This window comes from Lathyrus oleraceus, chromosome 6, assembly GCF_024323335.1.
Source record: "Lathyrus oleraceus cultivar Zhongwan6 chromosome 6, CAAS_Psat_ZW6_1.0, whole genome shotgun sequence".
Classification (NCBI taxonomy): Eukaryota; Viridiplantae; Streptophyta; class Magnoliopsida; order Fabales; family Fabaceae; genus Lathyrus; species Lathyrus oleraceus.
Window position 1 is genome coordinate 293,154,565 of NC_066584.1, and position 16,074 is coordinate 293,170,638.

The window sequence follows — 16,074 nt, forward strand, 5'->3', positions numbered from 1 at the left end:
AGACTCTTTCATTTAAACAACACTGTCTTAACCACTTGACTATTGCATGTGAAATGTTAATTATTTAGCAAATACAATTTATATTACTTATTATTTATTATAATTTTTTTAACTCTTCTCCTGATTTTGAGATCCCGATTTTTTGAAGTCCTGGACCACGAGACTGCTTACCCTGGCCCAAGGCCGCCCCTACTAAATCATAAGGGTGAGAAGAAAATAAAGAATATGTACATCTATAGGAATGACAATTTAACTCATCCCCAATGGGCACCCGCAAATTTACCCGCAACGGGTAGGTAAAAATCCGCAAAAATGAGTACGGGCATGAGCTCAAGTAATTATCCATAAAAATAAGCGGGTACGGGTATGAGTTCGGGTAATTACCCATAAAAATAAGCGGGTACGAGTGTGGGTATGGACACCTTGGTATCCACCCCGCCTCATACCCGCACACTATATATTTATGTATTTTTATTTTTATTTTTATTTTTTAGTTTATATTATTATATAAAAATATATGTGTAGCAATTATAAAACGTATATCAATGTTAAATCATTACATATTTAATATACGTGTCCGTTTAATTCAACAATAAATTGTTTGATTTTTTTTTATGTTTTTTAAAACTTAAAATTATATAATATTTTATAATTGATCTATTTATTTTTAATAGGAATGCGAGTCACAGGTACAGATATGTGTACTTACATACCCATGGGGCATGGGTACGGATGCTAACTTTGGCACCCAAACAGATATGGGCTCGGGTACGGGAATTTTTTCAAATCGCGGGTATGGGGATGGGTACTATAGTACCCCTGCCCATTGCCATCCCTAATAGTCTTTCATGCTCACAAGAATATCTCATATTTTATAAGTGCTTAATAAGCCAAAAAAAACCTTTTATAAGTATCATGCGAAATGTAATGCATCGTTTTCCTATGACGCAATGCATTCCCGGCAAAATGCATGACGCATTGCATCTTATCCCAACGCAGGGCATTCCTACAAACCCATCGCATTCCCCACATGCACACTGTGTTTTAGCGAATTAATTTTTTAGATTTCTTAAGTCATTCTCCTCAACTCTGCACCTTGAATCTAAAATTGATGGTGCCCATTTTAGTGGAGAGAGAATAGTCATCACTATTCAGGATACATTCATTTACGTTCTAAGATGTGATCACCACCAATACCCATGGAACATATCTAAAAGGGTTGAAATGCCTCATAATCCAGTGTTTTAGGTGGAAATATTTGATGTATAGGGATAAATTTTATAAATCCATTTCACCCTCTTACACCAAGAATTATATATTGTTCGAAGTTATGTCTCTAAACGAGTAGAAATAATTGTCACTTGTATGAATGATGCCAAGACAATGATGGATTTCATAAAGACAAATATCTTATTTTAGAGTGTCAAGAGCTTTGATAAGTGACAAAGATATGTATTTTCTCAACCAAAAGATGGTGGAATTATTGAAGAAGTATCACATGCTACAATGTATCACCTTCAGACAAGTTATCAAATGGAATTTTCAAACAGACAAATAAAGCAAATACTATAGAAGTTTGTTAATGCTTCAAGAAGAGATCAAACAATCAATTTGGGTGATACTTTTATGGTCATATTGCACAACTTTCAAAACTCCACTAGATACGTGTCCCTATCAAATTGTTTGTGGTAAAGCATGTCACTCACCCCTTAAGCTCGAGCACAAAGCTTTATGGGTGTTGAAATCTCTCCGTTTTGATTTTGCAAAAAGTAGAGAATACTCCAATTATTTAACTCCATGAGTGGATAAATTTAAAGAATGCTAAAACTTACAAAGAAAAAAAAGGAAGATCAAAATATTCAAAAGAGAGGGGTTTGTAAAGGCAATGGGTTATGTTGTGTAATTCCATATTGAAATTGTTTTCTGGAAAGCTGAAGTCCATGGCTAAGCTTGTAAATAATACAAAGTTTTTTTCACATGGAGCTTTAGAGATAAAAATTAAAGAAGATGTCCAAACTTTTAAGGTCAACGATCATAGGCTAAAACACTACCATTTAGGAAAGAATGTGAGAACAACTTAATCTTTTACTACAGATCACTTGAGAAATTAGACCATCAAAATCATGACATTAAAAAAATTGTTGAATGGAAGACAACCCGTGAATTTAAGTTATTTTAGTTAATGAAAAAAGGAAAGAAAACATAAGATTTTTGGATAATCGTTGGGCGATTTGTACTATCGTGGTGTGATTGAAAGGAGCAAAGGAATAAGCTTTCAATGGGCGCGGGGTGGTTTGCAATGTCAATGCTACGATATAACCCTTACACAAAAATCATAGCGCGATTAGTAATGATATAGCCATTACACATGCAATTGAGTATATCTGAATATCTTTAACATATAATCTATTAACTGAAATAAATAAAATTGAACAAATTGGTGGGGGGGAGAAATCAATCTATAACTCAAGAGTTCTTTTTTTAACGTTCATGGAAGAGTTCCGAAGTACACTTCTTTCATTTAAGATAAATAAATTGATTATATCCCTCATTTCACTAATTGATTGTTGGATTTATATCCTCATAAACATTGTGTTGTGCAAAGAAGACGAGAGGCGAGGAATATGCCAGTAGTGATGAATGGGGAGAGATTTCATGCTCTCTTAAGATCTTGTACTTCTTTTATTGAATAATCATTTGACATCTTTCGATTACTTATATCTAATTGGCTTATATCAATCGCCCACATATTTATCTGTTAAAGTTCTTAATTAAAGACCATCATTCTTAATTTTTATTTTTCATAACTAATTAACAATAAAAGTACCGATAAAAATCCTTAAAAAATATACCCAAAACTCTCATCTTCTGATAATCTACACACTTTATCTCAACTCACCTAATTAATTTGTTTTCCCTCTTCACTCTCATCTCATAAGAATTGTTTAAAAAGTGATTTAAGTTTTAAAATAATACTTGACGATGTATGGAAAAAAGAGAGTAGATATATTGGTAGAGGTGACAAGAGTGGTTTAATGATAACCACTCAACCACTAATTCTCAAATAATTATGCTTCCATTTCGACAATATACGACGCACCGATCAATTTTTTATTTTCATGGGTTGTTTCTTTTTGAGTTCGTTCCTATCGATAAATATCTAAAATTAATATTTATCCTCACCAAAAACATTCAGTTTCTCCTTTCAAACTTCAAATTTATATAAACATTTCTCATTCATCCGCTCTCTTCATATGTGTAAATAGAATTTTAATTTATCATAATTAAATGTTTGAATAATACATTCTCTGGTCACTATTATAAACAACAATATAATTTTTAGATTATTTAATAATTGATGTATCTGATATATATAATAATGACCAAATACATCAATTATTCAATAAATTTAAAAAAAAATTGTTTATAATAATTATCAAAGGGGTGTATATCAAAACAAAATGACAGTGTTGAGAAATATTGCTTTCAAGAAGTTATCTGACAATACGGTTTGCTACTCCAACTACCAATTATAAAAAGTTTTCAATGCAAATCCATCATGAACCTTGAAATTATAAAGTAATTTTGATGATACGGATCGTGAAAGTGGTAGAAGAAAAGAATGAGATGAGTCTATTTGAAAGTAATTTTGAGAAGAACTACAATGAAATGCAGGGTTTTCAAATAAAAATATAATTCTCCATAGTTGGATCCAATACAGCAATGACCATTTCCAGATGAAACAATCGGAAATTAAAATGCACTCCACTGAAAAATCTCAGTAGTAAGTTTCCACATCCTAGTCTACATTCACGTCTCGTAATATAATCAGGAAGCCAATTACAATTGACTTATGATTATCCATCACAAGTAACAATCTCTTAGCTAATTACAATGGACAAATGATTATCCATCACAGGTAGCAATACTAGTAATCTCTTGGCCAAACAAAATAATCATGCTAACATATTATAATATGCGAGTCTTCTTTCCTCGAAAGAATATTCAATCTCTTGGACTGGAGTCATGTCACATCCAAAAGAAGCTGACGAGGGAACTGGAGTCGTGGCCACATTCATCAAAACTGTTGAAGGAGCTGGAGTCAAGGCCATATTCATAGGAACTGATACTGTTGAAGGTGTTGCAGGGATAGGAATAGGCATTGCCTTTGGAGTTCTATTCTCATTATCAACCACAGTCATTGCCTTGCAGGGACTAGTGAAGGGCACATTGTTGAGTGGCATTATTTTCTGCAACTTCTCACTCTGTGTACTATGTTCATTTGCAGCATTTACCACACTGGTTTTTGATGACACATTAGATGAGATAGGAGAAAAAGGTTGCCTTGTTAGAGGGGATTCCATGCCATGAACACTAGGTTGTCTTGTTAGAGGGGATTCCGTACCATTAGTACTAGCAGCACCAAATGAATATTTTTTAACAGGAATGCCAGCAATATCCAGTCCTCTTCGAGCTGCACATAAGGACAAAAAAGAAAGAAAAAGAAACACTCATAAGAATTCTAAGACCATATGGTACACCAGAATGTGTGTCTATGGGTGTGTTTGTTTGATGGATTAAAATTATAATCCCGGGAATATCATTCCTAGGAATATTATTACCAGGAACTTTATTCCCATCAATGTGTTTGGCAAATCAATAAAGTTCTCAGGAATATTTTTAAGTTTTATTTTAATTAAATTTTAAAAATTAAAAATTAAAAAGTAAATGTGTTAAAATAACATGAGAGAGGGAAGTTATGGTTGGTTATTTTATATTTTCATGGGAATATAAGATTCCCATCCTTTGACATGGGAATAAAAATAAAGAAATTTATGAACAAAACATAATCCTGGGAATAAAAAGTACCAGGACATAAATTATCAAAACTTGAAACAAACAAGGGAATATGTGAATTCCAATGTCACATTCCCGGGAGTAACATTTGTATCCATTAAACAAACACCCCCTATGAGTTATATTATCAATCATATATGTGGCTATTTGTGCAACTTATGCGATACACAAACATCAAGGAAATAGATATGCCAGATGTTATTTCTTCCTACAATATACAGCCTTAACTTAACAATGTCAGGTCAAGCATAAGTTTGAGAGAATGTACAATAAACAGCTATCGTGTCATCATCTCTTCTCATTTACTATGCAAGGAATTGGCAACCACGAAAACCAAAAGTAAAGTTTGAACAAACTACCTGATGATAAACAGGAAATCCCATCTTCTAGGTAACTTAGTTGATCAATTTGATGTACTTTGTCAGTCTTCCTCGTGGCACGTGAATTAGTAGTAGCTTTTGAATCAGGTTTTGGAGTCTGAAGCATTGCTCCTCCAAGTGAAACTCTTCTACTAGCTGCACCTCCTGTTGACATCCTAGATCCTTTCTTTACACTCTGGGGCTTGGAAGGGCTTGGTTTAGACCCATATAGCGCCTCCTGTTCCGCTATCATTTGCCCCTGAAGCTTCTTCATGTCCTGAAACAGAAAAAGTAACATTTGAACAAGTTTAGGAGAAATAGAAAGTACACAAAACATCTATCTCTTCCCGTAATATGTTGTACTCTTCAAGCATTGAGAGTTCTATTCTAGGGCTTTCAAAATCCAGTATGAGAGACAATACTAGGGTTTTTTAACCGTAATTAATTTGGAGGACCATACCCGCTGCCTACGCCGTTCTTGCTCTTTCTCTTCCCGTAATATGTTGTACTCTTCAAGCATTGAGAGTAAACGAATCTAAAAAACCAAAAAAACAGACAGAATCATTTTGAAGCTGATTTACTAAAAAATTCCAATTTTTAGTACGAGAACTGCCAGGGACTTAGAGAGAGAACTTACACCATCATACGTGAACTGTACACCTCTTTCCGCTTCCCAGGACATAGTTTTTGAAGTCAACACATCAACCATTGCTATATGCAAAAAAAGACATATCACAAACGTATGTAAATATTGATGCAGATGGCTTGGAATAGAAATGAAGTTGAAGTGGAACAAAATGGAAAGAAAAAAAAGGAAACCAATCAAAGAAAACAACCAAACTATGCTTATTTTTATTCCATTCTTGCTTTTGGAATTGGAACTCACAAACAAAGTCAGAATAGTAAGCACTATCACTACACATTTAAATTGGCACCTTTGCTGAAACTCCACACATAATTGAATGATGCACTATATAGCTGAGCCATGACATATGCATAACAATTAAGAACTATAAATACCTGGAATTTTGTTCACCAAGCCACGAGCTTTCTCAGCTCGCTTCAGAGTGAGATGAGCGCCTCTTCCAGCATTATATCGATTATCATCCTAGAAGATGAAATCAATGAACAGTGAGACAAGTATGATTGAAATATTGGAAGTCAAAGTGCCACACTGAAGGAAAATACAAACAACTAACCCTGTTGTATTCCTCAAGCCAAGACTCTTCATCACATGCAGCTAGCCACTTCTCAACCTTTTCAAGTATTTCTTTTCGACCCAAAGCTTCCTCTTTAACTTGGGCAACCTGACGCTCAAACTGTTCAAGCACACAACCAGGGTCCACAGATCCTGTACAAAGAACATGCAGACTTTTAAGTGTGCAAAGGAAATAAGTGCAATCATGTTCAGGAAACACATTACTCGTCAAAATAGATAGAATGTTACCGGATTCTATAGCTTCAACAGCATACTCGACTGCACCATCTATTTCTGGAATCAAATGAGTCTTTCGACAAATCTCCTCCAGCTCAGTTCTCTTCTTTAGTACAAGCTCCTTCATTTTACTGGATTTTAACTCTTCTAACCTAGATACTTCAACCTCCACCTGCATGGCATTAGTATTAGTACTTCTTCATGAATAATGAACAGTATAAAATAAAGAAATATACTCCATACTATACTCAAGTAACTTTTAACTCACACAATTGATGAAATCCGCGGATAAGGTATTTGGTTCAGTTATTTCGTGTTCTGAAGCAGCTATATTACAAGTAACATTCTGAAAATTTTGTTGCTCTTCAAGAGGTGTATCCATCAGGTTCCAGAGCTCCAACATTGTTGTTGCAAGATCTTGGAGCTGCCAAACACATGATTTACAACTTTCAAGCATAGGAAAGAACAGAAAATTCAAAATATAAAGTGGCAGAGTTTATTATTAAATATTTGTTTACCTTCTGCATTCTCTGTAGTTTAATTTCCCGTAATTGTTGTATTGCAACAGCCAATTGCTGGATGGTATCATTACTTACACTCTTGGGTCCTTCAAAGTCTCCTAAACTGGGATGAACTCCAAGGACTGTCTGCTTAAAGTCAAAACCAAGCACTAAACAAAGAGACTCTAAAGTACACAGGTGCTCCTGAACCTTCTTTAAGCGACCACTCTGCATGAAAAGAACAAACAACCATTATTAGTAGTTGGTAATAGTGATAAAGAGCAACATGAGAAAATATCGTTAAATGGAACAGAAAAAATGATGGATAGAAGTAAATTAATTGACCTTTTCACTTAGAAGTGCATTTAGTTGTCTGTGCAATTCTTCAAGTTTTCTTTGAGACAAATCAGTTTCATCTACAATGGAAGGAATATCTTTGGGGCCATATATCTCAATTGAGAGGCTTTGAATCTGCTCTTGAACTTCAATAAACTGATTTCTACGCTCAACCTTCTGCTTTCGCATCTCTTCCAACTGTGGAAGAATTCGTGCGTGCTCTTCCTTTAGGCTTCCGGCATTTTGATCAGACTAGACAAAAGAGAAAGGGAACATAGTACCAATCATATTAGCAGTCTAACTTGGCATAAAAAAATACCCAAGAAAACAAAAAATTATGCATTAAGCCAGGCCAATGTCTCCTAGTATAATATATGTGAGTGAGTGGAATGACTTATCCTTTGGTCTATTAATGATGAGCCATCTCTCCTGTAAAAGTTGTTGTGCTTAAATAGGGTAGCAGCAATCCACTCAGGTTGCTATTTTTAAATGCTGATCTTACCACATCAAGTTATTTTCAAATTAAGCTCTTCTTTAGGTGACAAACACACCCAGACTAAAACAAAAATGAGCAAATTAATGCCGTTATTAAAATAACCAACCTGTCTTATATGAACAGGACGCTCTCCCATTGCTGAACAGATGGCTGCAAGTTCAGCCTCACAATCAGCAATCGCCTGCCTTAGTTGAGCTCTAGACCGATTCGCCTGATCTACTTTCCTTCTATAAACTTCAAGACACTCTTGTTCAAGCTCAAACAGCATTCTGTCTCTGTCAGGCTCAGCCTCCCCAACTTCGTCCCATATTATCTAATAAATAAATCAAAACAAACAATTATAAATTCTCATAAGTTTCACAACCTTTTTCAGTCATAAATTATCACTTTTTCTTACAAAATGTTGTCGCAGAAAAAATAACTACATTGCATCAAAACTCAATGCATACCTGAAGTTCATACAGAAGTGATCCACAAGTTGTCTCAGCTTGCGAAATAGGATCATTTGGAGGATTAGACATTTTGAATCACTCGTATCTGCCAGACACATTCTCTTCAAAATTCAGATTTACACAAACTAGCTACAAATATATCTGATTCAACTGTAAATTCACTTATCATAGAGTTACAAACACAATTATAAAAAAATTATAAAAAATCGGTTCAAGAGTTGCAAACATAGAAAAATAATTTTGAAATTGTTAGGGTTTCAAAAGTAAAAAAATCTGAAATCAAACGATTTAAAAAAAAACGGGGGAAATAGATTATGAGAATGATTATAGATCTTAGCTGGAAGTAGCTTCAAAAGAGGGAAAACGGAAAGTTGGTAGAAAAGGAATAGAAATTGAAAGTGTGTGGAGTTAGGAAGAGAATTGAAAATTGGAAAATTAGGGATTGAGATGAAAAAAGTGAAGTGAGTATAGTACACTGACCTGAAGAACGGAGAAAGATGGTGATTGAAGAATCGCTTTAGGGTTATCAGATTTTGGTGTTCTCAAGTGGTGATGAGAAAAGGAACGAGTTGAATTTTGCAGACAAAAATGAGATTGAGGTTTTGAAGTTTGAAGTTTGAAATGATGAGAGAGAGTGAAAGAGAGTATAGCCGTTTTAATTTTAATTTTATTTATTTGAAGGAAGGGAAAAAACGTGACCGTTGAGGTCTGAAGAGCGCTCGACGTGAATTTGATTTGGATTTATTTATCGTTGTGTTATTATTATTATTATTATTATTATTAATTTATTAAGTTAATTAAATAAATTGTGTATGTACGGTCTATGGTGGGGTTTAGATTTGTAGTAAAAGAAAAGTGAAATGATGAGATTAGTAAAAATTAGAAAAAAGAATTCAAATTTCAAATTCAGAAGAGAGAGAAAAAAGAGTTGTTTGGATTTGGATGGTATAGTAACGTACTACTAGTAACATTTATATTTATATTCTCACTAAGAAATCTGTTTGTTTTACTGCAACCAAACGTCAGTGATGATATGTAATATCATAGGATCCTGATTTTCGTCAAAGTGAATGTATACAGGTTTTTAAAAAAATACCGATATATGATTTTATGATCATGATTAAGCACATACCACACAGTTAAAAAATTTGTTTTCCAAGGTAGAAATGAAATGTTTTTAGCTAAATTATATTTTTTAGTATTTTAAGAAATTGAAAATTTCAAAAGATTGGATATGTATCTTTCAAGACAATATTTTTATATTATTTTTTAATACGTATTATTATGATTACTCGAAGTCTATTAATTTAATGATGATTAGTCAAATACGATATAATTGAATACAAATATCTAATTGTTTGAATGAGTTTTGATTTTTAATTTTTAAAATATATTTTTTAAAACAATTTTAACAAATTATTTTTTCAAACTAAAATAAAATAAAATTCATTTGGTAATAACAATTTTAAAAACTGTTTTAAAGAATAATAAAAAAACGTGTTTGGTAGGTTTATTTTTAAAAAGTCACATCTCTATGATTAAATTGTAGAGTTAAATCTAATTCTTATAAAATTATTTTTTTTTCTTAAAAAGTTAAATTTTTTAGTCATTACAAATTTATGCAAAAATGTTTTAGTCCCTCTTAAACAAAATATTTTAGTTATTTTTCAAAATTTTAAATAATTTTATGCAATCATCTTTAAATCATTATAAAAAGTTTATTTTTAAAATGAATTTGTTTCGACAGGGTCCAAAGACCCAAATTGGCAGTGAATCGATTTAAATATAGAATTCTCTAAAAATTTCAAAATTTCAAGAAGGTTGCAGACTGTTAGATTTAACCAGGAAAAAAAAATGAAAGAGTTTTTAAAAACAGTGTTCTAAAAGAAGGTTGTGACGAAGTCGGTGGCAATAACTTTCAACCTCGATGATGGTGATCTAACCAAAGAAATATCTCATGCTTTATCAACAGAATGAGACTCAAGATTAAAGTGATTATAAGATATGAAGTAATCTAGCAAATGATCTTGAAGTCTCGGATAAAGTGTGAAAACTCGTCAAGTCATGTTTGTGTGTTTGTCTGAGTGACCCGAGTTTTATAAAAAGTAAGGAAGTAACTTTGAAGTACTAAGGCAACTCAGTCACACTATAAAATATATTTTTCAAATGATTTTATCTTGAAAATTATTTTCTAAAGAAAGTCAAGTGATTAAGAAGTTGTTCAATCACTCTCCTAGTAACTTTTGAACTAACCAATCGATTGGTAACTTGTGTCAATCGATTGGTAAAAATTTTACAAGTCAGCCAACTGATTGGAGCATTATGCCAATCAATTTGAGCAGGGTCAAGCAATTAACCAAACGATTAAGACAACACATTAATGACTTGCAACAATTCTATATCCAGTATTAACCAAGCAATTAACCCTTACTATCTTTATTTAATGTTATTTAGTGTTTTATTTTCGTTGCTACTTACTCTTAAGAATATACTAACCTTGTTTAAAGCTTAATTTGAGAAAAATATAAAATTACTCGCGAATTTTGAATACCACAATTCACTCTCTCTTATGCTTTAAGTCACTCTTCCAACATCATCATCATGACATCAAGTTGCAAACATCACTCGTCCAACTGTAAACCATAAGAAGGTTCTAAATTGTAAGACTTGCGATAGACTTTGCTAAAGGGACACATGATCATGAAAAATGATTGAAGCACGAGTATCAAATAATCTTATAATACCCATCTTACCTTTAAGGTTATATGCCCCCAAAACCATTTTTTACTATATATCGACAGTTAAAGGATCATATTAAGGTACACATTTTTTAAATCTTAAATACCTCTCACAATAGTCAGTAATTTAGGCGTCGAAGTATTTGCATATACCATCTCTCGACGGCAGACCAGAACTTCAAAATACAATTTGAATCCCTTAGTTCACCATCAACCCAAGCTCACTCTTTCAAAGAGTGAGCTTCCTATATCTCATATCTGATTAAAATTAAATGTTGTTTCGTATAGGCCAAAGGCCTAAGGACTCACCTCTCCCGTCAACTAAATGCCTAATAACACGAGTTCCACTTATTCCACCTGATTCATCAAGCTCAAGGTATAAATACCTTCACAAAGGATTTTCAGGTACACACTTTCTAATCTGCACTCTCATTGCAGTTTTCTCAAACACTAAACTGACTTGGGCATTGAAATGCTAACCATGCAAGTACCTCTATTTGAACCGTCGTATTGGAGATTTGCAATGTCGATTCAAGATCGACACCGATCAAAGACGCTGATCCAAGATCAATACTTTCGGTTCAAGTTGCATTGTGATCGCAACCTTCGATTCACAAAATCATATCGTAGAGTCACTCGTGAAGCATCGCCCCGTCGTGATTTCCGCAATCTCATCCATTTCTGGTTCCATAACGGAACAAATATTAATACTTTAAATGACAAAAACTCAAAATGAAAATGATTAAAACACGAACTTTAAAATTTGACTTTCAACTTATTTTTATGGAATTTTTTATCTTACTTTAAAAATATATACAAAATAATTTTAAAATATAGGTTGATTTAATAGTAGAGACTAAAAATATCCGCATGTACTTTTATAAGATTAAAAATATGAATTTTTTATGATGATAATAACAAACAAAACTTTATAATTTTAAAAGGAAAAAATTATTTAACTTTAAATTATAATATTCTATTATTTATTTATTTATAGAGATATTATAAATAACTAATGTAACAAATGGTGTATGAAGTTTAGTATAAATTGGTCATGGTTTATAGAAAGAAAAAAAATACTTTTATAAACTTATGCAAGTGCATTACATTCATTTTTTAGTTGTACTACTTAGTTTTTCATTCACTTGACTCAATTATAAAAAATGATAAAGTTTATTATAATTACATATGTGCCATTAATGAAAATTGTCACTTTTCTTCGTGTTTTTCATTTGAGATTTGAAATACAAAAATCCAAAATTAAAAATGAAAAACATGTTAAACCTGTTTTTGTTTTTCACTTTTAAAAACAATAAAAATGAAAGAGTTTTTAAAAACAGTTTTCTAAAACATTGTAATCAAACAAATTTTTAATTTTATAAATTTTGAAAACAGAAAAACTGTTTTTATAAACTAAATCAAACACACCCTAAATATTTCTCAAGTTCACATAGTCCAACAAATGTCGTGGGAGTGTTAGACTTTGTGAAAAATAATCAAACTTAACAATTTGACATTTTACTTGTGTTTTATGTTTATAGTGTCATTAACCGAGATGATTATTGGCACAAAGTTACGTTATGAGGAGAGAGTGCACGTGTGAATACGGAAAAAGAAAGATGTTGTGAAGGAAGGAAGAACAAATTAATTGTGGGGATCCGCATAAATAGTTGGGCAATGTTGAACAATTCAATGAACTTGAAACAATAATTGTATAAGTCGTAAACTTTATTGAAAGGTTAAAAAAATAGAAGGAAAATGTTATGTCTAATTCCATAAAGTATGTTTTAACGGCCATCAGTGAGATGCACCTTTAAAATAGAGAGAAACTAGAAAGGGAGACTTGCAACAACTTGAATTAATTGGCTTAAGGGCAATACAAATTTATAAGTTCACTCAAGAAAAAAGAAAATAAATGTGTTAGCCGAGAAATAGGTGCACACCTAACATCCATCATAGACAAGGAATATCCTAATGATGATATGTTAGTCGATTCCAAGACAAATATATTAACAAATGAAAATTTTAAAAGTAAAAGTTACTTATGTCATGACTTAAGACATGTCAAAGGGGATAATAATGATTTGTCATTAGAAAATGATTAAACTTTTCTTTAATATCATCAAAGATGATTACATATTTTATTCTCTGCATAAAGATAAATATATTTGGTTTTTGTACGGAAAAATCCCCCCCCCCCCCCCCTCCCCCGAGAAAATCAAAGGAAAATAGTATTGCAAATGGAATAATTCATACAACCACTTGATAACTAACAACATATATTTTCAAAAAAAAACTATTTAAAAAATTCTTAAGGAGGGAAAAATCAACTGAGCCGATTGAGGAATTGTTGAGATGGACAATACAAATACGTTTTTTGCCATGAACATATACATGTTGTCTCGGTCTGAGCCAAAAGGATTTGGATCGACATGTAAAGGAAAATGTTGATATAACGGGTATGACAATTACTTTGTGGTGGAGCCAAAATTGATTGGTAAATGAGGAGGCAATGTTTGTTGTGGTGGCTTTGAGCTTCTGGTGTGGTGGAGAGGGAGGTGCTCAAAGTACGGGTTGATGCCCTCATTGTTGATCATAATCAGTGTTAAGGAGAAATCTGAGGGGCTTCTGACTCGTTCCTGGCTATAGAGCCCGATGTGAAACTCTTAGATTATCCCAAAACCCTAGTCGAAAAGATAAAACTGCTTGTTAGGGAAGTGATGGAGAAGAATGAGACTTTGGCTTCTACTCAGACATCTTTATCCAAGGTGGAGGACACCCTAGACAAAGCAAACCAATTCTTGGATCATGCCCGAAAAAATCTATAAGAGCTTGAAAAGTCTCTGAAGGAATATCAAAAAGGTCGAAAAAAGATTGAGGATGGCCTCTGTGAGATGCGCCTTGTAACATCTTATTTTTATAATTTATTTATTTATTTGAAATTATGTGTATTTAATTATTTAAATTGTTTTCTATGTGCATTAGGTGTTTTTGGGGTGGCTAGTAGTAGTATTTGGTGCTTTGGGTTGATAATGCATAGTTCTAGTTATTTAGATAATAATAGAATTAAAAATATTAGAATAATGAGAATTACTATTATTAAATAATTAGAAGGTATTTATTTTACTTAATTTGTTGGAATAATATAGAATAGTAGAAAATAGTAGAGAGAAAAGGAGAAAACTATTAGTATTATTATTAAAATAATATTAGAGTCAAGAAGGGCATTTTGGTGAATAGAAGAATGAGTGAGGGTAAGGTGAGAAGTCACTAATTAGGGAGATTAGAGCTCTAATAAGAAGAAGTTAGTAAGGGTTTGAGAATTAATACGTGAAAAATAGAATTGAGAGAAGGAGGCAAGGTTAGAGCTTGGAGAGGAGAGAAGAACTTGGAGCAAATTCTAAATTTCTCAAGCAATCTAAGGTAATGGGGACTACTCCTAATATGGTGTATATTGCATGATGGGGTAGAGGGAAATCCTTAATCCCATTCGATTTTTCTTACTTTTTTCCTTTCGATGAATGTTAGATGAATATGTGATTGGGTCCTATAATTGTATGATATGTGTGATGCAATATGTGAAATTCGTGCAATGTTATACCTTGAAAATCATGTGTTATGTTGATGAAATTGCTATGAAAGTGTATTCATATGTTATTGTGAAATTAATGAACAATCCATGTCAAATCCATGATTAAATGAGTGAAATTGCATGTCAATTTATGGATAATTAAGGCTTGGATGCTAAATGTTATTTCCCTTGGGGTTGTTGTGCGATTTGCGGTCAGGGGATGTGAAATCGGAGTTTTGATTTGAACTCTAATGGAAAAATGCAACTTTGCCTTCTAGTTTAGGGGGACGGTATCACCCTATTGATGCCTTGGTTGTGATTGCTTTGGAGGCACTGACGAGGGTCAGCTTCCTGACGGGTAGACTATCATGATTGGTTGGGACGGTCGTCACTAGGAAGACGAGTGATGTGGCATGTAGGGTGACAGGAATCACCTTGGTGACGGGCAACCTGTCACGCTGCCAGAATGAACGTAATTCGCTCAGTTGTGTGGGATTTTGTCGTTCCGATTTTTGATGTGTTGTTGTGAATTGGCTACTGTTTGGCCATGGTTTTGAGGTGTTTAATGTTGTTTATTATGTTAATTGATTTAATTCACTTTTTTATATGGAGAATGATGATGTTGTCTATTATGGTGATCATTTTTGGTGAGATTGCATGTTATGGTGAATCATGCATCATGGTGTACGGGCTTCGGTCCAGTTTTTGTATGCTTTGGTATGGTGGTATGAATTCAGGAACGAGTAGCTAATTCCAATGAGGAATTAGTGAAGCGTTTCTTATGTTGATAACATTGAATTTTGGCATGCTCTGGTCCAGTGGTGAGGATTTATGAGCAAGTAGCCGGTTCAATATAGGAATGGGTTAAGTGTTATATATGGCGATGGTAAGGAATTGGTGTGCTCTGATCCTATGGTGGGGATTCAGGAGAGAGAGTGACATGTGTTGTCCATAATGGAATTGCATGCATTGTTGAGTCTTGGTGTTAAGTATATTTGTATTTATTGCTTGCATGTGTATTGAGTGATCATGTTAATGTTGATGATTGATAATACTTTGGCGATGTATAAAATTAAATTATGTTGAATAATTGTTGATGTTGTTTAGGCTATCCTTGCATACTTTTGCACCATTATATATTATGAGTGTATTCTCACCCCAGTGTTGTTTGTGTGATTTTGTGCTCCTTCTTGGGGTACATACGAGCAGGTAAATGAGTAGCTGCTTAGAAGTTGGGGGATGACGTTGAGGTTATTCTTCTTCTTTTGTGTTTTTATGCGATGTTTAGTTTCCATTTCTCTGATCTGTAACACTGGGCGGGTGAATGATT

The 16,074-nt window shown here is 33.1% G+C and overlaps 1 protein-coding gene across 1 annotated transcript; it reads right to left on the reverse strand.

Moving 5' to 3' along the window:
- Positions 1-3,660: 3,660 nt before the first annotated feature.
- On the reverse strand, positions 3,661-9,158 carry LOC127095963 (65-kDa microtubule-associated protein 3). Its single transcript, XM_051034599.1, has 13 exons — positions 8,916-9,158; positions 8,433-8,520; positions 8,090-8,296; positions 7,497-7,739; positions 7,170-7,379; positions 6,920-7,075; positions 6,664-6,823; positions 6,416-6,567; positions 6,237-6,324; positions 5,854-5,927; positions 5,677-5,751; positions 5,217-5,493; positions 3,661-4,474 (listed from the first exon to the last, which is right to left on the reverse strand). Exons 2-13 carry the CDS (start codon positions 8,502-8,504, stop codon positions 3,957-3,959), a joined length of 2,232 nt encoding a protein of 743 aa, XP_050890556.1. The 5' UTR covers positions 8,505-8,520; positions 8,916-9,158; the 3' UTR covers positions 3,661-3,956.
- Positions 9,159-16,074: the final 6,916 nt, after the last annotated feature.

What these genes read in the sequence shown, in the direction of transcription:
- LOC127095963 (XM_051034599.1), bottom strand. Translation starts at nt 8,504, where the DNA reads ATGTCTAATCCTCCAAATGATCCTATTTCGCAAGCTGAGACAACTTGT. An exon ending in CCGCGGATTTCATCAATTGT is followed by an intron (nt 6,824 to 6,919) that starts GTGAGTTAAAAG and finishes AATGCCATGCAG; the next exon opens with GTGGAGGTTGAAGTATCTAG. An exon ending in GATTTCCTGTTTATCATCAG is followed by an intron (nt 4,475 to 5,216) that starts GTAGTTTGTTCA and finishes CCTTATGTGCAG; the next exon opens with CTCGAAGAGGACTGGATATT.